This window comes from Triplophysa dalaica, chromosome 25, assembly GCF_015846415.1.
Source record: "Triplophysa dalaica isolate WHDGS20190420 chromosome 25, ASM1584641v1, whole genome shotgun sequence".
Classification (NCBI taxonomy): domain Eukaryota; kingdom Metazoa; phylum Chordata; class Actinopteri; order Cypriniformes; family Nemacheilidae; genus Triplophysa; species Triplophysa dalaica.
This window is the reverse complement of record NC_079566.1, coordinates 3,760,001-3,786,017: the sequence shown is the minus strand read 5'-3', so window position 1 is coordinate 3,786,017 and position 26,017 is coordinate 3,760,001. Positions and strand designations below refer to the sequence as shown.

The 26,017-nt window shown below is 38.7% G+C and overlaps 1 protein-coding gene across 4 annotated transcripts in view; it reads right to left on the bottom strand.

The window, feature by feature from the left end:
• The window catches only part of LOC130415286 (retinoic acid receptor beta-like), a 130,716-nt gene that overhangs the window by 30,986 nt on the left and 73,713 nt on the right, over positions 1 to 26,017 (bottom strand). For 2 of the 4 annotated variants that reach the window (XM_056740862.1, XM_056740864.1), the window contains exons 1-2: positions 14,675 to 15,109; positions 5,046 to 5,194 (exon numbers count right to left, since the gene is read on the bottom strand). In XM_056740862.1, the coding sequence (XP_056596840.1) occupies positions 5,046 to 5,194; positions 14,675 to 14,798 (273 nt within the window). In that variant the 5' untranslated portion in view covers positions 14,799 to 15,109. Of the gene's footprint in view, positions 1 to 4,039; positions 4,127 to 5,045; positions 5,195 to 14,674; positions 15,110 to 26,017 lie in introns of those variants that run through there. The other 2 variants (XM_056740863.1, XM_056740866.1) reach the window with 2 other exon arrangements.

The window sequence follows — 26,017 nt, the reverse complement described above, 5'->3', positions numbered from 1 at the left end:
AACAAGGCATTAAGGTGATTTTCATTGCAGTTAGTGTATTGTTTTGGTTGGGCAAGGCTTTAAAGACGTAATTGCGCTTTTCACCACATTGCTTATCTTGATGTCATCCAAAGCACATGTGTAAGCGCTCTAAGTTATATTTTGCATAAGGGGAGGAGAGCACAAGCTCATTTGCATATAAAGAGACACACACAAAAATGGAGTGTTTTACATTGCAGCCACAAATGGTCATGTTCAACATCTTGTTATGAAAGATATGTGGTGTATTTTGAGCGGAAACTTAACAGAGACATTCTGGGGATACCTTTGACTATTTTTACATTGCAGAAAACACCTGGATTAGCGTCCCTTTAAGGAATTGATGTCAAGGTGATTTTTACATTTACATTCAACTAAGACTATTTTTTCTAAGCCACATTTTGTCAACGAGCTAAAAACTCTGTTGTGGTGTACCAGCTTATATTTATTTGCACATCAATGGTTTAATAAATCAAAATGTGGGGCGGGTCAGGAAAGGTCCATGAGTTTGGACTCGGACTCATCATCTTAAGTCGTCGCACACACGTGTCAGAACACTGCCCACAAGGCCATCGCCTTTGAGTTGACTTACATTAACTTTCATGCATTTGGTAGAGAGTCTTTATCCATGAAATGTTATGTGAAATACACATGCTCATATACTGATGATGTTTTCTCATGAGCTTAAACTGTTGTTGTGACACTGACTAAACTGAGCCTCAGGTTGTGCTGTGTCTGTCACCGAGTGAGTAAATCAGAGTGGATGAGGATTCATCTTTATCTGGATGTGTGTTGTGTTCTCATCTGACATACAGCAGGTGGTGTTTAAACAGCAGATGAACACACGTGATACTCTCTGTCCAGTGATAACACTGATAACACAGGTTTATCCGTCCTCAACAAAATACTCTACACAATCTCTCTCCCTCTCGAGATGTAAACTGTGTCTTAACCAGGATCATTATCCTCCATCTTGTTATCTTAATGGGCTACAGATAGGGTGTCAGGGCTTCTCATTTACAGATTAAAAAACGAAAGTGCCGCCCATCAATTATTCACCTCCTCCTCTCCTCCGCTCCGTCCCGTGTTGTGTTGCCTGAGCATTCAGTACGGCCTCGAGCGGGATCACCTTACCGTCCTAATCACACAGACATCTTATCATGGGTAACGAAAACGCAGGGGACACCAGAGACCCGAGAGACAGAGCGAAGCTATAAAACACTGAGGCATGAGCAGTTGTGGTGTTGCTATGGTGTTGCTAGGGTGTTCTGAGGGTCTGGTTAAGTCAAGATGGAAGATGGGACCAGAGAACCGAGTTGCGTTACTATGCGGTTGCTAGGGTGGTTTTGCACAGGGCCGTGATGTTTCTAGAGCAGAATAGATGGTTGTTCTCAAACTTCTCATTTCTGGAGACAGATACAGGTGATTGTGTGTTGAACATGAGAGAGTCTCGGTCACCTTCAGACGCTTAGGGACAGTCAACATATGAATGGGGGTCCCGAGAAAATGAGGTCTTTGTCTGTTGTCTCCTTCCTGAACATGAAACCGCACAAGAAATGAGAAGAGGAACCAGAGAGCCCTATGCTAAGAGACACATCTCAATAGGCAAGACATGAAGTCCTCTCTGTGTAACTATACGTGTCTGTCTCTTCAGAACTCCTCATATTGGTGAGGGTTAAAGTCTTCATCATTCTTCTCATCTGAGCACTAGATGTGTATTTCATCTGAATGAATGACAGAGGTCTATGACCCTTCATGACGGAGACCCCAAAGCTCTTGATGCTTTAAGAAAGTTCAGTGAAACATTAAACCTCTTTCACCACAGCCCTGTGGCAGGACATTAAAGTTTGATGAAACTCACGTGTGGGAAAGCCTGCGTTTATAGTTGTGTGGAGGATTACCTGAGACATTTATGGATCTGAAACAGTGCCAAACATCTATTCACATGCACACAAGCACACAAACAAACACACACGCACACACACACACACACACACACACAAAAACAGCATGCACAAACAAACATGCATGCGTAAACATGCAAGCACGCATAAACCCCCAAAAAACAGCACACACACAAAACAGCACGCTCACACAAACATGTATGCGACTGCACACACACAAACAGCAAGCACAAACATGCATGCACCCGCACACACACACACACAAAAACAGCAAGAACAAACAATCATGCATGCGCATGCATGCATACACATAAACAAACACACACACACACACACACAAACAGCACGCACACACAAACCTGCATGCACCCGCACACACACACAAAAACAGCAAGAAGAAACAATCATGCATGCGCATGCACGCATACACATAAACACACACACACACACACACAAACAGCACGCATACACAAACATGCATGCACCCGCACACACACACACAAACAGCAAGAACAAACAATCATGCATGCGGATGCACGCATACACATAAACAAACACACACACACACACACACACACACAAACAGCACGCATACACAAACATGCATGCACCCGCACACACACACACACAAAAACAGCAAGAAGAAACAATCATGCATGCGCATGCACGCATACACATAAACACACACACACACACACAAACAGCACGCATACACAAACATGCATGCACCCGCACACACACACACACACACAAACAGCAAGAACAAACAATCATGCATGCGGATGCACGCATACACATAAACAAACACACACACACACACACACACACACAAACAGCACGCATACACAAACATGCATGCACCCGCACACACACACACAAAAACAGCAAGAAGAAACAATCATGCATGCGCATGCAGGCATACACATAAACACACACACACACACACACAAACAGCACGCATACACAAACATGCATGCACCCGCACACACACACACACACACACAAAAACAGCAAGAAGAAACAATCATGCATGCGCACGCATACACATAAACAAACACACACACACACTCAAACGCACACACACAAACGTTTTTCACACCCTGCAGCATTTCTGTTCATTAAACACTCAAACGAACAGTATCACCGCACATGCTGAAGGACGCGTTACGTTAGTTTTTTCATGTTTGTTTATAACATGTCATGATTCCACATTGCTTTCAACTGAGACGGATAAACAGTGCAACTCCACTCATACAACTGCGACTCGTGATATCCTTTCTTTCCTTTCATCTCTGAAGGATTTTGTAAAGTCATGAGGGGACATCTAAAGTTGAAATCAACAGATTTCTAGGGGACACATGTCAAAAAGAAGCCAAAGTCAAAAAGGATTATAGAGTCAAAGTAAAGCGAGCGCATCAGATCTGCCGTCTTAACTCGGCTCAGCCCGCGTGTGGCTCTTCTCTATGCATATGTATACACGTATGCTCGGCCATATGTTTCCTAAACATCTTACCAATTCAAATGAGATCTCCAGTTCAATATCAAACAAAGCCTGCACATGTCAAATGAAATCATGCACATCAGCACACTTTCTGCTTCTCTGTAACACAAAAGGATTCACAATCCCTCTCCATACACCTGTGTGAATCTAGCAGATATCTACAAATGCTCATCTGTGTTCTTTTACACATCACTTTAAACAAGCTTTAATGCATTTTTTACACAAAAATAAATACTGATTCTTATAGCCTTTAATTTTTCAATAAAGGCAACAACACTTGATACTATGTGTGTGTGAAAGATATTCTATTCCTACTGTATTTTAACCCCCTATAATAACTGCAAGTTTAGACTTCTTTAACAACTAAATAGCATGCAAAGGCTTCATGATTTCATGAAATCATCATTTTAATCATAAAAAACAAAGGCTTGAATCAGATCATGCTGTCGATCCTCCTTCCTTTGCTGACCCTTATTTGTCATCATAGCTTATAGAGAAACAGTTCAAACTAAAAACACATCATATTAAATGCTTATATTGAGCAGATATGAGGGGAACAAAAAACCCCAAAAATTTTGTTTGTGCGTATATTTAATATAACGTAATGTGAACTTACAATAGCTACACTTTTGCTGCTGTTCAGCCACGAGGTGAGCACTCCCACTGCGACGGGAAAGAAATATGTGATGTTACCGCTCATGCGCAAGACACAAGCAAACATCCAAACGCCTTATAGAAAGATTAAGATAAAGTAGTCGGAGCCGATAGCCTAGTGTGTAGTGCTCCGACATGTGAACCCACCCCCTTCTCACTCCCACTTCGCTTCCTGTCCTCTCTTGCCATAAGCTGTACAATTGAAGGCAAAAAGAAAAGAAAAAAAATGCTAAAGTGCCGCGGCATAGAAAGACACATTCTGTGTGAATGGCCGTTGACAGTGCAACAGTGAAAAGGGACCCCACTGAAACAGTGTCGCACTGCGCTACACAAGTTGTTAAAGCGTCATACAACGGTAATGCGGTGTTAAAATTTCATGTCATAACAAAAAACACACCGATATTCAGTATGAACCGCTATATTGTCCAGCACTAATAGAAATGTTCAAATAGTGTTAGGTCAGAATGTGTAAGAGGGCTGAAAGTTACTGAGCCTAAACTTATTAAACAGACTAATGAGTTTGGCACTTCTGCTGAACATAAAGAAAGAAAATCGGAAGAATATCAGAAACCAAACAGATGTCATGACTCCCAGAGTATTTATTTTCCCTACTATATGAGTCAATGGGGCACGTTTGTGTTAAGCAGAACAAAGACATCTAGGTTGAGTTTTGGAACACCTGAGAGTGGGTAAATGGTGACAGAATTTTCATTTTTGGGTGAAGTATCCCTTTAAGATAGACTGAAGTATATTTGCCAACGATATAATAAAATCTGATGATGCTGAGATGTCTGTAGTTTTGATTGAATATAAAGAGTCCTCAGAAGGTAAATATTTAAAGAGGAGCAATGCCTGTGACGCTTGCAGTTTGTTTGGAGGTTAGACCCGGGTCTGGTGTTAGCTGAGAAAAGCAGAAGATCAATCTTCTAGGTTTCATTTGTTGTTGATGGGATGAACAGCGGTCTTACCTTACAGCCTTCACAAGCGCTGACACCATAGTGATACCCCGAGGACTTGTCCTGACAGACGAAGCAGGGTTTATAGACTCGTGGAGGAGGAAGAGGAGACGGGGGGCTCGGGACCAACTCTTCAGAACTGCTGCTCTGAGTCTCGATGGCTGCAAGGGCAAAACAAGACATTGATGATGATTGAGATGGACAATAAAAACTTTTACGTCAGATTGAAGACTGATTGAGATGTCCCTGCTGACCATTACTATAACCCTCAGCTTTACATATTTAGGGATAAACATACACAATGCCATCAGTTTCACCTTATCAGTTCAACACACGAACCAATCAGAAATGTTTTTAAATGAAACAGAGATCTGCTTAAATGTGTAAACCACAGCCAATGATTAGTTCACCGTCCACTAGGAGCGCTTCCACATCAGACCGGTTATATAGTCAAGAACAACAGTTACTTTGGGAGTGATTTGGGACGCATCTTATTACATTACGAGTCCTGGCTAACAGTAAGGCTCGGCAACATCTGATTAATCTCCACCCTTTGATTCCACGTATCAGATTATTAATGCATTATTCATTTAATATTCATTCTTAAGTCCTATTCACAATGTGTCCTGAAGCAAAGGTCCTTAAATAAACATTATTTAGTAAACATTATTTACTTAAAGCTGCCATGCAACGGTGTTTCATGCATTCTGACTTCTTTACGATGTTAAACGTGCTGTCTTCTCATACTGAGCATGGTCAACTTGTCCAAAAACAGGTTGGGCGTAAGACGTAGTATTTCTGTGCTTAATACATTCCCCCAGCGATCATACAGGTTTCCAAAAGTTTTTTTTTGAACATATAAAACGGGTTAGTAACAACTTTTCTTAGTCCCTTATTGGACAATTCTCCCGGAAAAGCACGCGGCACAGCCACAGGAGAGCAGGAGAAAGAGCATGCGCAGACATCACTTTCACTTGTGTGCAATAGAGAGAGAGATCTTACGTTCGTGAAGTTCAGGTGTTTGTTTGTTCATTGCATTTTGTTGATGAATGTTATATAAACTATGGATATAACGATGGATTTGGAGATGGTCCGAAACTTATATATGGAGCCGTCCCAGCGCTAAAAGATGCTGGACATGCAGTGATCGAAACTGGTGTCTGTGTTTTTTTTTAAATGGGTGTGCAACATGCTTTAGTTCAGTCTACCCCCCTCCCCCCCGCACGTGCCGTACATTTTCGTACAAAACAGTTTATCAAATACTTCACTGAAGACAAACATCTGTTGTGTTTGAGAGGATAAAGACACTACACTCAGTGGATAAGAGTCACTCCTCTGATGTGCACACATGTGTATGTGTTTGTGTGGACTTAGGGTTTTTATATGTTAGTGGAGAATGCACATCCACTCATGGGGACCCACGTCACTGTGTAGAGACCAAAACTGAGGTCCCCACGGGCACAAAAGCTTATAAATGGTACAGAAAGATAATTTAAAAAAATCTAAAAATGCAAAACGTTTTCTACGATCTTTAGGTTAAGGGCTTAGGGGATAAATATACAGTTTGTACAGTATACAACTCATTACGCCTATGGACTATCCCCACTGAGATAATGAAACATACATGTGTATGTTTGTGTGTGTGTGTGTGTGTGTGTGTGCAGATAAACGAGGTTAATTGTTGATTGAAACTCACGCTGACATACTTTGACCAAGCACATGTTTACATTTGATTCAACATACATTTGACAACCGGCAAAACTGCCTGAAATCTTTCTTTATTATTTGTGCCTTTGAATGTTTCTACACAAGGTTTCATTTCTTTCTGAAATGTTCAACACAAATGATATATGTCACTGAGGGAATGACCACAGTCAACTGTAAAGATTGTGATCTGTTACTGAATTGAAATGCCTGTCATCAGTGTTGGGCAAGTTACTCTGAAAAAGTAATTCATTACTAGTTACATATTCAATAGTTTAGTTAATGTACAAATGACTCTCTCCAAAAAGTATTTAATTACTAATAACTTTCTATATCCTACCCCACCTGTAAGTCGCTAAAAGCGTGTGCTAAATGACTAAATGCAAATGTAACATCAACTTTGATTAGTTCAGTGATTCAAGGATAGACATGAAAATCCTAATTCATTCAAATAAATAATATAAAACAACATAGAGAACTATTATTAACTGACTACTAATGTGAGAATTATACTGTGGTTAGGAAGACGTGACGAGAGCCTTGAGGCGGTGCCGATGGCGTGATTGATAGTTTGAATCAGCTGTGTCCACACCGGTCCCAGATATCTCACGGAGGAGATTGGGAGCATAAGAGGACAAGTGACGGGACTGCTGACGAGAGAGGACCAGGCCCGAACATGTTTAAGTTTGTATGTATGTTCTTTTGGCATTTTACTTAAGTGTTTTTGTTTGTTTATTTTATTAAAGCTTTATTTAAATGTCTTCCGGTTCCCGCCTCCTTCCTTCCTTTTATTGATCCTCATTACATATACATTAACGCACAGATTTTAAAGTTAGACTGTGAATTTTGAGGTCAATTCCACTATTGTGCACACATATATTACATAACATATTTAGTATAATTAAATCAAAAGTAAACCCTAACTTTACTTTTTTTCAAGGAAAATGTAAATAAATTACAGTAACTAATTACTCAGTGACTAGTCACACCCAACACGGCCTGTCACATTTTCTGGAGGTTAATCCTTCATAATAAAACCTTCATTTCATTCACAAGTCTTTCATATTTACTGTAACTGCACTAAGGCTTTAAAATCTTGCATGTCTGTTAAAAGGACTAAATTAAGATGTATGTAATAATACACAATAAATGTAAACAAACACTGATTGGTTGAGGTCTCTCTCTTTGTTCTGGACAGATGGGTGAGTTGTATTGATCACCGCACCGAGGGACGTCTGATTAAATGAATGACAACAGACGGACATTTGGGTTTACTTCAGTATGGACTGTAATTCAAGCGCTTCGGGGTTGAACACTTAAATCTCTTCCATCTGTAACAGCATCCACACGTGTGTGTGCTCTCAACATTTATCTAAAGATCATATGTTTGCAGTGGTACACAATAAAACTGTATTATCTGTTTCAATTCTGATGTGATGACAGAATAAAGACTGTATGTCTTCTGTGTTTTGTGTGTTGGCTTGATTTATCCCAACGACTCCTGACATCTCCTGATCATTTGGAAAGTCTTGAAAATCACATCATCTATGCCAAGGTGAATCTAGACTTGTCTATACTAACATACTAGAGCTTCTGTGCACAAAAAAATGACAAAAAAATGAAAACGGTGTCATTACTGACATGATCTGGGTTCTGCTTTTGGTTTATTGACACGGGAAAGAGCGGAAAAAAGCCATTCTGTGCACAAACCTTGTGTTATTATAGCAGAGAGGAAGAGAAAGCTTACATCTGTGAAATATCAACATTATTAACTCGTTGCTGTTGTTTATTTGACACCCGGGGCAGAGACAAGAGCATCGGGCCACCTGCTGACAAGTTTCCATTTCCGCTTTTCTGGCGGTGGGCGGCGTTCACCGCATGAGGCACATGGGAGTATTTTTCTATTTTCTGGGTGATTTAACCCAAGCTCAGCGGCCGGAGTGTTGATGTACACACAGCAGACATTAGGCAAATAAAGGACGTGACGGACAGGCCGGAGAATGGCTGACAGAAACGGTGAGCTGTGATGTAAAGGAAGGTCTCACGGCTGAACTTTTAGCCTCTGGCTGAACCCTCTGGCGTGGTCAGACAGGAAAGTCTCACACCCCGTACAGGCCGCTCACTCAATAGAGGGAAAACAACACTGATGATTCACAGAGCAGTCTTTTGGGGCGACTGCCATGTGAAATAAGAGAGGAACGAGAACATATCTTCATTCCAAAAACCTACAGGAATGTGTGGAGAGTTCCTGCTGGAGTCTGGAAACAATCCAAAGCCAAGATTTCAGACGGACACAAAAGACTCTTTAGAAGAGGTAGTTCAACCCCCCCCCCGAAAAATATTTGATCATTTCACAGAATTATATCATTTTCTGTTCTGAGATCTCTCTCTAGAGGCTGTTTACACAAAACTGTTTTCAACTGAAAACGCAAAAAAATGTATGTGTTTTGGCTGTCCGTTTACACAGAAACAGCATTTTAGGGGACTGAAAACACAAACTTATGGTACAGGTCTCAAAGTGTAACTTCTTGAAAACGTTGCTGTAATCGTTTCCATGTAAACTGCAAGACGGAATCCTCTGAAAAGGATGACGTCACATGCTTTTGTATGCGTAATAAACGCTCAGTCACACGAGTATAGCTAAACAATATGGCGTCTTCCCGAGCTCTCGCTGCTGGACTATGTAGTAACGTTTCCCAGCAAAATGTGGATTTACTGAACCATTAGGACCAGCTGGAGACTCACTATTTACATTCGCCAGACTTTAAACACCCAAATACTTCGACCAACGGTATTAAAAAGCACTTTTGGCTTATAACTGTGCATGTGTATGTGCTAAGGCACGTCCTGTTTCTTTACACAACAACATCGCCACTCACTGGCCTGGTCTCGTTCATATCAGTGGTGTGTTGGCGAGGGGCGAGGACACAGGCCACAGTGACTGTTGGAGACAGGAATTCCTCAACTGCAAATGATGAGTGACTTTTGGGAGCGACTACCAACCAGCGGAGCTCAAGTCATCTTCTCTCGTCAGTCACTGCAGGGTTTGTTTGTGGCTGGAGCGACCAGGGCTAGGAGCGCTTTCTAACCACATCGTAGCAAGAGACAGAGTCCTGCACGGGTCCAGTTTTATAAACCTTCTGTTTTTTTCTCTTCACATACCAGCCCGGCTAATTACTTCTGTCAAATCTCACAGTTAATAGTCATTATTCTCTCTGTAGTTGCAGAAGTGCTGTTTTAATATGCCCGAGGAGATCTGGCTCTCCCGGTTGAGTCTGGTCTCTCCCAAGGTTTTTTCTCCACTCTTATACACATACATAGTGGAGGTTTGGTTTGCCATTGTTGCCACTGGTTTACTCACTGGGAGACCGCTGCCTTTGCTTAGTCCAAAAGTATAAACAATTTAAGTTTGACAGCTTACCTGCACATGAACATAGTTTAACTTAAACAAATATTATTTTTTCTCCACGTTTTGGTATTCTTGCAAATTGTTCTTGTATATTGTTATTTTAGGTTTTCAGTCCTGATAAAAATATTTAAAATAATAATATACCTAAATTATATATATATATATATATATATATATATATATAAAAAGAAATCCCCTCAAGTGCTACTATTAATATTATTCATATTTTTTAATTAGGATGTTTGTACATCTGCTTTGCAACAATGAAAACTGTAAGACCCGCTATATAAAAAAATCTAATTAAATTTAATGACGGCCCTTCAATTCTGCATGCTGTACAAACACCCAAACACAGCAACATCTCACTCCAAAACACAAACAATACATCAAAACTCACTGTGAAAAAAACATGAGGACACAACGCAGAATAATACAGACAATGCAGACGGAGGGAGTGGAGAGAGAGAGCGAGAGAGAGAGAGAGAGAGAGAGAGAGAAGTTCTGAACGGTGTTGTTGAGACTTCAGACTGTGACATGATCATTACTTTTATCATCTACATTTATTCATTTTTAGTGCTTTCTAGACATAGATATAAATGGCACATTTACAACATTTGTTATTATTTGTTAAGAGAATGTTATTGCTCATATGAGTCTCAGAGGAAACTTAAGCAAAAGTTTCCATTTGCTCTCCATTTAATCTCACTGATGTCTTAAATATTTTATAAATGAACACCCAGACAAAATAAATCCAGCCTGGGCTGCGTCCTTCTACTCTATTAAAATGAGAAAATATGCAAAAAATTGCCCTACATGCTGTGAATTTATTCGTCCAACACTGATCAGTCATTCGTTCATTTAACAAATATGTATGTACACAAACATAACACTAAAATCATGTTTGTCTTTACATTTTACAAGTTAAGTTACAAACTGTTATTTATTTATAACGTTAAAATAATATCAACAGCCATAGTTAGTGTAAATTCGTGTTTAGACTGAAGTAAAGCTGCCGTAGACAACGTCTGTCATTGTTTTCATGTGAATTTAATGACATTATTTTATCCCAATGACATCTCGATCAAATTTACACAAATTTTTCTTTAAAAGAGGAACTTTTCTGATTTAGAAATTAAAATTTAACCTTGAAAAGCGAAATCAAAGGAAGTTAAAAAACAGCGACCCTGAACTCCAGCTGAAGTTTGTATCTTTTATTGGATATTAATGTTTTGTAAATATGACCGCAAATTTTTTTTTTATTATAAGTGTTTCACTGCTAGTTTTACACTAAAAGTATTGTTGTTGCTTTAAATGACTTTGGTTGTATAATGCATTTAAATTTAAACAAAATGAATCTGACTTTAGTCTTGAAAAACTTTGTTTAAGTTACATTAATGTGTCAATGTAAAAACGAAAATAGATATAAATTAGTGATCATTTTTACAGCGCAATTATAGAATAATGTTTTTATGTAAATGTTTTATAAAGTTTTCTATATTTAGGTGAAGAAAAAATGGTCTGTGGCGGAGGAGTCAGATGCATGGTTTAAAATCTAATGATGCTAATCTTGCATCAGGCTGCTTATATCAAGCACACACAGTTTTAAGTTTGATTCATTTATTTTTTCTCTTTCAGATATGACACAAACCACACCAGCGGTCTTCAGCCCCACAAACCTGCCACACAAAGCCAGGCAACCTGGGGCTGTGACCTCATCTAACATCACAGGTCACACAAATAAAAAAACATCAAAGCATGTGTCTTTTCAGTTTTTATTAAAGTACATATTTGTCAAATAAAGAAGCTATCATCTTGCAAATAGGTAAACTTACCCAGTGCTTGTAACTGATTACTGTAGGTTTTAAATGTTTTACTTTTACTTGTGCATTTTAAATGGGACACATTATCTATTTTAGTAGCCTAAAAGCTCCTTTTCATTTTTTATTTACACCAAAGCACCCGTTAACCTTGTAATTTCAAACAATAAAATGATCATATAATTAGGCTAGAAAGGAAAATACTTTATTAATATAATGAAAATAAGTCTATTTTAACAACAACAAAAAAATCTTTCTGCTTGTCATTATTCCTTTGAAGGTTATCAAAAGGATAAACTGTACACACAGTACACCCTGATCATATCTCAAAACTTGCGTACATGAACTGAGACCTGTCGTGAGATTTGATAGTAGAAACCCACCCGCTCGTTTCATAAATGAGGCCCACTGTGCTTACAGTCATTAAAAATCATTTTATTTCCATTGTTCAGCTGTCATATCACAGACACACAAAATTAACTTGCTGTGCACACTGTGCCAATGGCCTTTCATGTGAGAGAGAGAGAGAGAGAGAGAGAGAGAGAGACGTGGTTGTAATTAGCACATATCACACTAGTGTAATGGAGGGGGGTGATATCTGGCTTTAATCTCTCTCAACACCTCTAATGATGTTACGACATGCTGAGGTTAAAGGCTGTGAAAACAGTTGAGAGTTTGAGAATCATGTCAGTACAACACTGAGTACACAACACTGTACACTGCATCTGTATCTGCACCGGATGATGTGTTTCCTCAATCCAGAACATGTGCTTGATGTTGAACTTTGTGAAAGATTTATCAGGTAATATAAGGTTATTAGACCTATAATGTATTCAAAATATTCTTCAGACCCTCTGACATAAATCATTATTAAAAAAAAAATCCAAATGAAAATATTCATCCAAATGAATATTTTGTTATTTTGTGTCAATTAACTAATGTTGTAACAAGCCAACAAGAATTTACACGTGAACATCTTAACATCATTTAAACAGAAAACTGGATTGATTGTTATTCCTGATCTGATCTGGTTCATGAGGTTATCAGTGTCACAAATAAAACTGTTTACGTTTATATTAGCTAAAATAAATGAACCTATCGCACGTGAGATGGGATCTTATATAAAAGCTGTTTGTTCCTACAATTACACGTATGTATTAGAACAGAAAGCATGAAATAAAGAACAAAGAGAACTCTCTTGTTTCCGGCTCATTACTTCACAAACGCTATTAATAATGAGTTAAACAAAGAAAATGTAAAGAGTAATTTAATATATATATTTCTCTAATTTACTGAGATGAAAATAAGCAAACATAGATTGTATAATTAATAATAATCAGTTTTGTTATTAAATATAATTTAATAATAATATAATTTAATCATGAATCTTAGAATGAAAGAATCTCAAGTTTCTTCGACAGATTTCAAGCACACACACATGAATGTCCTACACATGCGATGTAATCTAAAGCGTATTTTAAAGATCCTCATATATTCACATGTTTTCTTCAGTCCTTTCAGTTCCTCACTGACCGACACCTACTGTATTTTTGCAAAAACAATTAGACTTTTAATGGTTTAGTTTTGACTGTTAAGCCTGTTTGATAAAGACTTCCTAAACAAACTTGATAATCCCCATCTGAGAGCGGCAGGAAATGATCATTAAAATGTGTTTCATTCACGTGAAGAGGATGGAGAATGGTCTCGGCACGGGCCGTGTTTGCGGTGGACGCTGCGGCGGGTGTCTCAGAGAACTGAAGCAGGCTGTTGATGTCTCTCTCTCTCTCTCTCTCTCTCTCTCTCTCTCTCTGATAAGAAGCACTTTCCTGTGATTTGTGTCCGCTGAGTGAATACAGACGGGGAAATGACACTCAGTGGTCTCTTCATGAGGGTCATTAGGATGTAAAAATAAATAATGATTATGGTGCTAAACAGACACTGGCGTGACAGGTCGATGTGCTTTCACAATGACAGAGAGCTGAAGGAGGTTTCTCAGTGTTATGAGCTTGCAGAAGTCCGTCTCAGGCTGTGTTTACACAGGACATTCCAAACATAAATCACACCAGGAAAACCACAGCCAATCTTAACAACCTACGAGCCCGCCTACAAAGCATCAAAACATGCTGAGGTATTAACAATAGTCTGAATGAGACCTTTCATTCAATTTGATGAGGAAATAGAACATTAACATTAACCTTTAAAACTACACGTCTTAACACAACACACTCGCCATTAGAATGCACTGGGACAAATCTTCATAAGATTCACATGTTTTTATATGTTTGCATACAGTGACTGAACTGTAATGATGATAGAAACCATCACATTTCTCATCATACTCATGTACTACTAGACTATTACAACATTTCTCTGAAGGTACCTGAAAGAATTCTAGTACTTTACAAGTTGTTTACGTTGTTATTTAGACTAATTGACTTAATTAACGTTTTACTGTAATTACTGCCTTCACTACTGTGGTATTTAGCACAGCAATGAACATCTACTCTATTAACAAGCAATCCTACATGAAAAATAATTCTGTAATACACTTTATGGAGTCCCTTCCTACATACTACAAGTCAGTAATTCGCTATAGTTAATAGTAAATAACTATACTACATTCATCTTATATAAACTATGTTTTGAAGTGCTTAAAAGAACACGAAAGCATTGTTCATGTTGAATAGAATAATAATAAAAAGGAGACATACAGTGTTTGTTGCGTCGGTGCTGCCAGCTGAAGCACGCGCTCAGCGCTTTCTCCTCTAACATACATGACGAGGGACCTGAAGAGTAAAAGTGTCCCGATAACACATCCATACAGTCAAACATCATAGCACTGCAGCAGAAGAAGAAGAAGAAGAAAACGAGTCTGTTTGTCCTTCACACAAACTCCATCAAACTCTCCGCGCGCGGATCCACAGAGAACACGGTGAAAACACGGTCAAAGCGCGTCCCCATCACCACCCGCGCTTCACCGACAAACGCAACGCACGCGACTGGCGATCCGCTCCCGTTACCGACAGCAGTTCATCATAATGAGAGAAAATGCTGTAAATATGTCGCGTTTAAAAGCGCAATGACGGATGTGCGCTCGTGCCCGCGCGCTGCTCATTTCCTACTACTTCATTCCAACACAATGAAAGATTGAGTTGCCTAATATATGCGAGTGAACTTTCTGTGAACCCTTCTGAGGCGGCTCACCTTCAAATGACCCACAGTGCCGTGACATCATCGGCGTTCACACACACACACACACACACACACGAGCGTGCACGCGCGCACAAGCGCAAGATGAGAAACAACTCAACGCGGCTCTTCCCTCGAAAGAAAATCTCATACATGCTTTTATATTTGATCACTTAGAATTTCATAAAAAGAGATAAAGAAGAGCACAGTACAGTCAAGCAGAGTAAACATGAGACCAGAGGACACATGCACAGTTAAAAACTGCAGAAAGAACAGAGTACAGTGATGCCATGAAGAATAAGAATTAAGTACAATGTCATTCTTACAAACTCTGACCTCTTAATGCGTTTTACAAAAACATCAGAAATTTCAACATTAAAATGATAAAAACACACACTAAATAAAACATAACACAGTGAGATAGTGTCAAGATGTCAGTGTAAAGAACAAGAGGAACTGAAACGCAGGTAGAGATCTTCAGTGATTCTGTGCTAGTGCTGCAGTGCAGGTGTTATAAATAACACAGTCTTACATACATTATTATGAACATATTGCCTGGCAGACTATACAATACACACATTGACATAAAATACAAACCAGTAAGAAATGTTGTCACAATATAACGCAATTTATTACCATCGGTTAACACACTCAGGGCCAGATTAACACTTCGCTGTACCCTGGGCAACAATATTCAAGTACCCCATCATCACGACCCCAGAATTACCAAAATACAGAATAAATGACAGTAATACAGTAAATATACTCAATATTACAATAACTAACTGTCATCAAGTGCATTTTGATGTACAGATGTGCAAATGTTCATAAAATTACAAATGCACCACTAAATTCTCTTGTCAAGGCCACTCATTTATGATGTTATGAAGGAAGTGTCCTCCATTTTCACAAATAAATAAATAAGCAACCACTTTCTAAGAATCCAGTATTTATTTAACAACACCTCCTGCCAGCACAAATGTATTGAATTGATAGAGCAATCACAGAGGACGTCCACAGACAAGACACAAACAAAAATCCATAATCTCCTAGAATCAAGTAGCATTTTGGTCCTCAGCTCAGTTTAAACAGAAATCACCTGTCACCTCAGAATTCAACAGGACAATCAAGTTATAGTATAATATAAACATTTTGAAATCTGCTGTTTTCTCTCAACAACAATAAACAATTTACAGCATTTTCATGGATCCACCACAAGAAAAAAAAAATGCAGTGTTATCTGCTCCAAAGTCATTTTAAATTGTCTTAAAAGAGAAAACAACCTGTCACATCACAGTTCATCAAGACAGGCAAGGGTTAAACATTTCAGCGCAAGATAAACATTTGGAAATCTGTAAATTTCTCAATTAGACAAGACCAAAAGAAATGCTAAATAATCTGTCAAAATACACAAATAGTGGGGAAGAGCATGTTTAAATTTGAAATGCTTTATTTCATTTGGCAAACACATCTCACACTGGCATTTTTCTTGACTTGGAATGTGCAAACTGGTGTAAGAGAGAAAGTTTAGAGAGCCGTGTCTGTGGTACAGGGGCTGCTCACAGACTCCACGAGCGCTTCAGATGGCGGTGAGACTCGAGACCCATCACAGCAGAATCCGGGCCGTCGGTTGAAGATGCTGCCGGGGTTCTTCGCTCACGGGTCTGTGAACATTAGCTAGCGCCGGCAGTGAAGAAATCTCCCGGCTAGCAGAGCTGTCTTCGTTGACGGATGCTGCCTTAGCACAACAGTCACTAACGTTTACTAGTGTAGAAATTCTCTATTTTCCATATATATTTTTATTATTTTTTGCGTTGCTGATATCCTTCTGCTTTTTTAATTTCTGTTTAGTGCTACCACTTAGCTTCTCCATGTTTGCATTTTTTGAGTTGTGTATTGTAGCGGCGCTTGCCGTCACGGGACCGGCTCAGTGCACGTTGATTGGCGTCACCGCCCTGGGCCCTTTAGAGGTCGTGGGCTCTTGGCAATTGCCCCGTTGCCCATATGGTTAATCCGGCCTTCACCACACCACAAACTGTATCATGAGGTAACAATCAACTGACACGATTTAACAGCAATGATTCATCTAGGAATACATGTGTTATCAAATGAATACACTTTTCTATGTTCATTCAGACAGTGTTCTAGTCGAGACCAGAGAGGGTCGAGTCCGAATCCACACAGACCTAAAGAAATCTTCAAGAATATGTTAAATGTTTGGTGGAAACAAGCTCACTGAGTACATTAATAAAACATGTGTACACTGTGTTTTATTTGTGAAAAGTGAGACGCTTTAAAATAAATTAAGTTGAATGATTTAAATCCATGTAAGATAGCAAAGCAACCATTGAATCAATATCAGTTTCATTTCAGCAGAGGGAACACAAGGAGCAGATCCATATATAATGTGGTTATCACAAAGCATCAAAAATAACCAAGACAGACAACATAACATTAACAACAGAGGACACTAGAAGCAGGAAACACTGGGGTATATACAAAATACACAAACTAAAGAGGACTAACAAGACACCCGGGAGACAATCAACAGGGAACCAATGAACAAAAGAACTACAAATGACTACAAAACAGGACAGGAAACAGGAACTCAAAAGAAACAAACTAAAGGTCCAAACTACTGGGGAAAACCCGGACAGGATCAATGTTCGTATTGTACCCATATAAACCAACAGTATTGTGATCAGTGTTTGTTTTAGTTGAGCTGGTGTTCCTTGACATTTGATTGATTCATTCTTTTTGGTCGTGTGATGGTGTTTTAAAAACACTTGTGCACTGATAAAGACAGAGATGATTTTACAACAGTTGGGGTTGTTCTCATGGAACTTGTCAGGCTATAATAAAATCGAGTAGTTTTAAACATTATTGATCAATTGATGACTGGACTGAGGGCTTTGTCTAGTTAATGCACAAGTGTTGAGAGAAAATAAACGAAAATCCTGTGCTTTGTGTCTTAAGGGGTTTTCCAGTTTGTGAAAATCTTTATTCATAAAACATTCACAGTATATCAGCTTAAACCTCAAGCAACACATCCACAGAGAACACAGAGAAACACAATTATTAACAGTGATCCAAACATCTTTAAAATGTGTACATTACCATTCAGAAGTCATCATCTTTTTCCACAGCTGCATAGTAACACACAGTTATGACTGAAGAGAGCCTAATTCAACAATTAAAACAGAAGAGCCAAGAGCTCAACTAAAGCAAACACTGATCACAATAATTAGTACAAAAGTGAAAGTGATTCAATGCAATGAACATTGACAAATCATCCATTTTTAACTTGAATTCAATGGTTGCTTGCTAACTTGCTTCATTCAAATCATTTTATTTTAAAGAGTCTCACTTTATTTATATCCACGTGTAAACTGAAACTGATAAAACCCAAATTTGATCCGGTATTAACTTTGTCTGATATCGACTTCCAGTGGAACTCTGTACAATCAGAAGACGTCATAAAAAGACGTTTATAAAACGGTCAGTTCTGCTCCTTGATTCTGATTGGCCGAGCCGAGTTCTAAGCCTTATAAAATACCCTTATTTATAACCTCTCACCGCATAAATAGCCTAAAAATCAATTTATTTACTTAAATTGATGAGGCCTTGCTCCGCATGTCAAGTCATGTGCACAAGAGAATAACCAATCATTGGACGTGTCAATCAAACATCAGTTTAAAGCAATAGTAACTATTATGTCAATATTTTGGACAGGACTCCGAATTCCAAACAAGTTTGAGTGCGAGTCCAGACCTAGCCAAATGCACACAAGTCCATGACAAGACCAAGACCATCAAAACATGGTCTCCAGACGGAGTTCAAGACCGAGTCTCAAGACTACAACAATGAGTTTTACTGACTTTTTTTCCAAGCAATTATCTTTGAAAGTGGTGTGATTCGTGACAGCTGTATGCTTTTCAAAAAGGGTAAATAATAATAATAACAAAATAAACAAAATGGTTGGAACTATATTGAGAACAAGCATTGTAAAAAATGTTTAAAAAATGTCAAGGGGACTGTGTACACAACAAGCTTTTGCTGTTGTGAAGTGATTGTCGTATAGCTAACCTTACACAATAACTAATCAAACGGTCTTATTTTCAACAATTTTTATTAACAAACCTTAAGACTAACAAATCTTACAAACCGGAAGATTTGATATGGAATTTTTATACAAAAAACAATGTGTTTTGGAAAGATGAAACATGACAGTAAACTCAGTTATAAATAGGTTTTATTGATTAAATATGTGATCTGATCGTGGTATAGTATGAATGATAACCTGAAGGGGGCACTGAAGTGTTTCAACATGATTAACATAGACAGCAGTGGATTGTAACAGAGTGTTACTTTAAGACCTGTGCACGCATCCAATATGATAACAAACATTCGATTTCTCTCTCAACTTATTATGACATAATCAACTGCGTTTACAAGAATACTTGCAACAACTGTGTCTGTTCAATTAACTTTGTGTTCATGGAGACATCACTGAGATATCAATTCAGTGTGGGCGGGGGTGACAAGAGGCTCTCTCTCTGACTGCACACGCACACAAAGCAGGGCACACGTGCACAAGTGTCTATTCCGGCCCCATACATTAGCGGCAATCAGGAAATGTTCTGGTACAACACATGGCCAGGACACGGCCGTAGTCCTTCGGTGGGACAGCCGTTCTTGGACTTTGACAGAAAGACCTTCTGGTCGGGCCGCCCCTGCCCCTCACTTTTAAATAGTTAAATTAATTGACATCAATTCCTTACTGAAAATCACTTTAACAACGTTTTACACTTTCGGTTCTCTTCCTTTTGTAAAATGTAAAAAGACTTGACTGAACAGTTCTCTTTGACATTGAGAACAGCGTGAAAAACGATGCAAGCTTGTGTAAATTATAAGCTTGGTTTGCACGTAGTGAGTTCTGGTTGCTCAATCAGTGCTATATTTAGTTATTTTTCAATAACATTAATACCTCATTTAATTTTGATCTACTTTAATATTTTATTGCGAGCTAAATTTGATTTGCGTATCAAATCTTACTGGGATGATAATGGGGGATGGTGGTTTTACAGAGTTTTTTTCAACAAAGGGTTTGCCATCCGATCGCATCCCCCTTCACATCTAGCCCAGCATACAACTCACACTGATTCTGAACATTTACATGATTTCATTCCATAAACACTAGCTCTGCATGTCTGAAAGCACAACACACAGTGAGAATGATCAGTATGATGTTCTGTGATTTCAGACAGTTTGGATTAGACTGTTAACAAACTATTCACTATCTTTTGTTCTATTATTATTTTAAAAAGATAAATTGACAGATAAGATGTTAGCACTATTTTACATGGGCTATGTTTACACTGTCATGACATTACAAGACAATCCGGCTGCATGATTTACTGAGAAAACTGATATGTTTCTGCTGAAAACAACACAATATTTTGGTAAGAAATGTAGTCGATAAGTAAATGGGGATAGAACAAATTGACGTGACCTTCTGAAACTTTGTCTCCATTTTTCATTATTTTTTTCTTGTTGGCATAAATCATTATTATTAGTCATTCTTTATGCATGTTGTGTGTTACTGAAGTGACGAATGTAACACAGAAATTTACATTCATAACCCCAATAAAAACATTTCTGTCATTGAAATGCAATGACAGGTTTGAACCAAACAGTAATAATATACTGAGTCATTTTGATGATGATGTGCAGTACAACAGATGAGTTTATTACAAGAACGATCAGTAAATCAGAAAGGTCAACTCTATTGGAAATGGTGTTGTAACTCTCACAGGTTGGCACATGTAAGTGTCATTACAGACTAGCAAGTGATAAACAAGTGAACGGTAGTCATCTGAAGCGAGAGGTTTAAGCACGTTTACTCCCACAATGGACATAAAAACATCATCAAACCTAATTACACGTCACTGGAAACGTCTTAATTACACTTGTGTGTTAATGTACACTAGACACACACTACACTACACCGCCTGTATGTCAATGCCTATCATTATAAACACTTGAGTCTTTATTTACACTGGAAAAAACTTAAGCAAACAATCTTCATGCCATTCAAAGAAGGTAAACTATTGTGAAATCATTCCTTTTACACTTAAGATTTAGATGAATCAGTTTTTCAAACGGTTAAACGTGAACCTGAACAAACTGATTAGAAGCGTTTAGAACAGACTTCCCGTCTGAAGCCTGATATGACAGATCACAGGCAGAGGTTGTCCACAGACCTGTGTGATTTTAAAATTGAAAGGGCATCTAAGTTTTATAAATTGAAAATCATCCTCGGGTCATCCAAGATGCCTTATGTTCTTCAGTAGGGCAGCATTGAAGTTTTTTGATGAAACTGTGCTCCTTGGTTTGGATGAATAAAATGAAATAATTTGAAGGGGACACAGGGTCCTTAACAGGACGGGTCATGAGACATGAAAGGTATGAATAAGGTGGTAATAAGCAGAGAGTTTTGAGCAGTCTCCAGGTTGATCTGTCTCAGGACTGTGAAGCAGACGACACACCTAGAGCGCAGTAGACAGAGATGAATCATGAAATGAGTCTTTAACACCTCAATCTTTTATTGCCAAACAGAGTCTCCCACACCTGATCATTTCTCCTGTCCAGAGTTCCACAGTAGTGAGGTTTGAGGACGCAGGAAATTTTAGAGCAAGTAAGGTAGGTCAGGAACACCCAAACATGACCAGGAGTCTGGTTGAAGGAACCAACATTTTTTTGGGCATACTGTTCATTTTATACGCTTCTGAATTGTGTAATGAATGTTAAATTAATCAATGATGAACACAAGAGTGATATGAGTATAATTTTCCCTCCAACTGTTAGTATCCAGTGTTTTAAAGACAGAAGCAATGACAGGCGCTCTAAAATAAATAAATAAAAAGTTTATGTTAAATACATGAATAAGAGAGGGAATATGAAATGAAAACTGCTGATGTTAAATAAATGGCATAAATTTTTAAAAAACTCATGTTCTACATGTTGACAGAAAAGCCTCCGTCATGGTCTTGTCAGTCAGTTCACTTCACTCTCCTCACATGAGGAATAACATCTCACTCCTGCTGCTGATCTTTGCTGCGACACTTGTTCTGTTAACACTGAATACAGCAGAGATGTTCAGATGTGCAGTCTGCTCTTAAACTAAGAGATTTATTACTGTAAAATAAAAAATGAGGGTTGGGGTGTTATCGACATGTGATGTGATCGGTAGGTAGAGGGACACTGTGTATCACCGGTAACACGACTATCACACACGTCCAGTTAGAATGCCTATAACCATCAATGTCTATACTTTATTATTGTCCTTGTAGTGGAGGAGGCGGGGCGAGACCGTGGTTCGAGAATCACGTAGGAGATTGGGAGCATATAAGAGTGACAACATTTAAAACATGAACTGCAGATAGTCAACAGTGAACCTCAGTTTACCCTCCCAGTATAATATTACTTCAGAGGTCTATTAGTTCATTAATAAACCGATCTAAACAAACTCTTAATTTACTCTAGTAAAGAAGAGATGATAAAGAGCGACCTCCCTCTCTCTCTGTCTCGCTCTCTCCCCATCCCTCTCTCTCCCTCTCTCTCTCTCTCTCTCTCTCTCACTCACTCTCTCTCTCTCTCTCTCTCTCTCTCACTCTCTCTCTCTCTCTCTCTCTCTCACTCTCTCTCTCTCTCTCTCTCTCTCTCTCTCTCACTCTCTCACTCTCTCTCTCTCACTCTCTCTCTCTCTCTCTCTCACTCTCTCTCTCTCTCTCTCTCTCTCTCTCTCCCTCTCTCTCTCTCTCTCTCTCTCTCTCTCTCTCTCTGTGTGTGTGTGCGCATGTGCGGAGCGTCTGAGAGGAACGCGTGAGCGTTTGAGCGAGTGGCGGCTTGTTTGAGTGAGTTTTTCTCTCTTTCTTTTTCTATTATTTTGAAAATTTAGCATAGAGTAGTTTTTTTTTCCACTCGTAGTTAGTTGGGGTTCGCGAAAATGCCGGTAGACTCTGATGGGTTCGCGACTTTAACAGCCCGGCATGGTTTTAAATGTTTATCGGATGAAAAAATCACTGTCGAGGACTGTTTGGCTGCTATTAGTAGCGAAATAGGTGCTCGGAACATTCTGTCTGCATCTAGAATGAACAAAGCTGTCGTTGTGTTTGTGAAAGAAGAGTCCATGGTTAACCATTTAGTGGAAGTTGGCTTATCTGTTGGGGATATTTTTTTGCCTGTTTTGCCGCTGTCAAGCCCTTCAAAGAGGGTAACTCTTTCCAATGTGCCCCCGTTTATTTCAAATGATTCCCTCGAGCGATTGCTTAGCCGTTATGGTAAAATTATGATGCCGATCAAAATGATCCCTCTTGGTGTTAAAAATCCAGATTTAAAACATATTATGTCCTTTAGACGCCAAACTTCTATGATTTTGAATGCTGACATGCAATATTTAGATTTATCTGCAAAATTGACGATGGAAGGTAAAGATTACACAATTTTTATCAGTACTGAATCAATGAAATGCTTCTCTTGTGGGGTCTTTGGACATACAAAACTGAATTGCAATAAAAATAAGCCGACTAAACAAAATAATACTGAGATCGAGCCTAAAACACCTTCGGAGCAGGTAGCACCGGCCACTGAAAATGATAACCAAGAGGGCAGTGATAAAACTGATGACAAACTGAAAGAAGATGCATTGATCAGTAATACTGAGAATGCGGAAGAGTGTTCACTGAACACTAATGAATGCGCTAATGTTAGCGGTGTGTCTGAGACCACTGCTGCTGGAAACAGCGAAGAGCGCACCACGGAGCCCGACGGGATAGTGGGAGTCGGAGAGTCTCGGGACTCGAATGCATCGGTTGGCCTGGAACAGGTTGATGCGGATCAGCTATTTGAGGGAGGTGAGGCTCAGTCTGTAGATATGAATTCGGACAGTGAGGAATATGATGTTGGCGATTATTTCACTGATGTCAGTTCCCAAGAAAGTACTGCAGGAAAAAAAAGGAGCTCTGAAATGAAACCACCTTATTATACAGTAAAACAGATCAATGATTTTCTCGATGATACTTATAATCAGCGAAAACCAAATCTTGAGAAGTATTTCCCTGATTTACAACTGTTTGTTGATTCTTCCACTAGGGCTTTAAAAAAAGCTTCTATGGATGAGCTTGCTCAGCCTGAAAGATATAGATTAAGGAAACATGTCAGTGTTATTAGAAAAGGATTAAGACACACGTCATAAGAAATATTAATAAAGTCATGTATACTAAAGTGATGTACTATTTTTTTTGCATTCTTTTACCTTTTGTCATGGCAACCTTAAACATTGGGACCTTTAATGTTAATGGATGTAGATGCACAAGGAAAAGAGTTGCTTTATTTGATTATCTGAGGCTAAAAAAGGCAGATGTAATTTTTTTGCAAGAAACACATACAGATCAGCAAAATCAAGCACAGTGGTATGGAGATTGGAAAGGCATTATTGAAATAAGTCATGGTACAAATCTTAGTGCAGGTGTTGCCATTCTTTTTTCTCCAGGGGCTAGTATGCAACCAGATGTGGTTGAAGTAATACCTGGTAGGATTTTGAGAGCTGATATTGTTTTTGGCAATACACATTTTTCTTTTGTTAATGTGTACGCACCAAATGTTGGAAAAGAACGCATCTCATTTTTTAAAACACTTTCTGATGCTTTATTACAGTGTCCTCAGGGAAATGTTGTCGTACTAGGCGGAGATTTTAATTGCACTGTTAACTCTTATTTGGATAGAAATCATGATGAACCCCACCCTTCTTCTTCTGGGACTTTAAAGAAATTAATTAATGAACAAAGTTTAGTTGATGTGTGGAGGGAAGAATTCCCTGGAGTCAAACAATATACATGGTTAAAAGCTAATGCCAATAATCTGTCAGGAGCTAGACTTGATCGCTTTTATGTCGAAAAGGCTAGTAGGGGTAGGTTTTTTAAGAGTTCGATTTCACCATCTTTTCTGTCAGATCATCACTATGTGTCTATTGTAGTCTCTATTTCTCTTTCTAAATCCTATAAATCACATTGGCGGTTTAATAATAGATTATTGCAGGACTGTAATTTCATTCACTCCTTTAATCTTTTCTGGAAAGCTTGGAGAGAGGAGAGATGTAATTTTCAGTTACTGAGTCAATGGTGGGATGTTGGTAAAACACAAATCAAGTCGTTTTGCCAGCAGTACACTGCACATAGTGCAGGAATGCTCAAAGCAAGGATGAAATCCCTTGAACAAGATATCCTTGGACAAAGCAGTGACTGTACCAGCAATAACTCAACTTTGATTGACTCAATAGCAAATGATAAACTCCTGTTAAAGAATTTATTAGAGGAACGTGGAAGAACAGCCCTTCTAAGGACTAGATTTGCACAGCTCAATGAGATGGATGCTCCTACATCATTCTTCTTTGGTCTTGAAAAAAAGCCAAGAGAACAAAAGAATTTTCATCAGTTGAAAATACCAGGAGGCAGTGTGATAACAGATCAACAGGAAATCCTATCTTACGCACTCTCCTTTTACGAGGATTTATACAGTTCGGAATTGTGTGATGACACCACAACTGATGAACTTCTATGTGACCTATCCAAATTAAAGGAAGAAGAGCAAAATGAGTTGGATGAGCCTTTGACTTTTGGAGAGATTTCACAAGCTGTTCAAGAAATGTGTTCTGGGAAGTCACCTGGATTGGATGGGCTTTCCGCAGAATTTTTCAAATCATTTTGGAATCTACTGGGGCAAGACTTATATGAAGTTTTTCTGGAATGTATTAATCAAGGGGCCCTTCCTCTGAGTTGTCGAAGAGCAATTTTAACATTGATTCC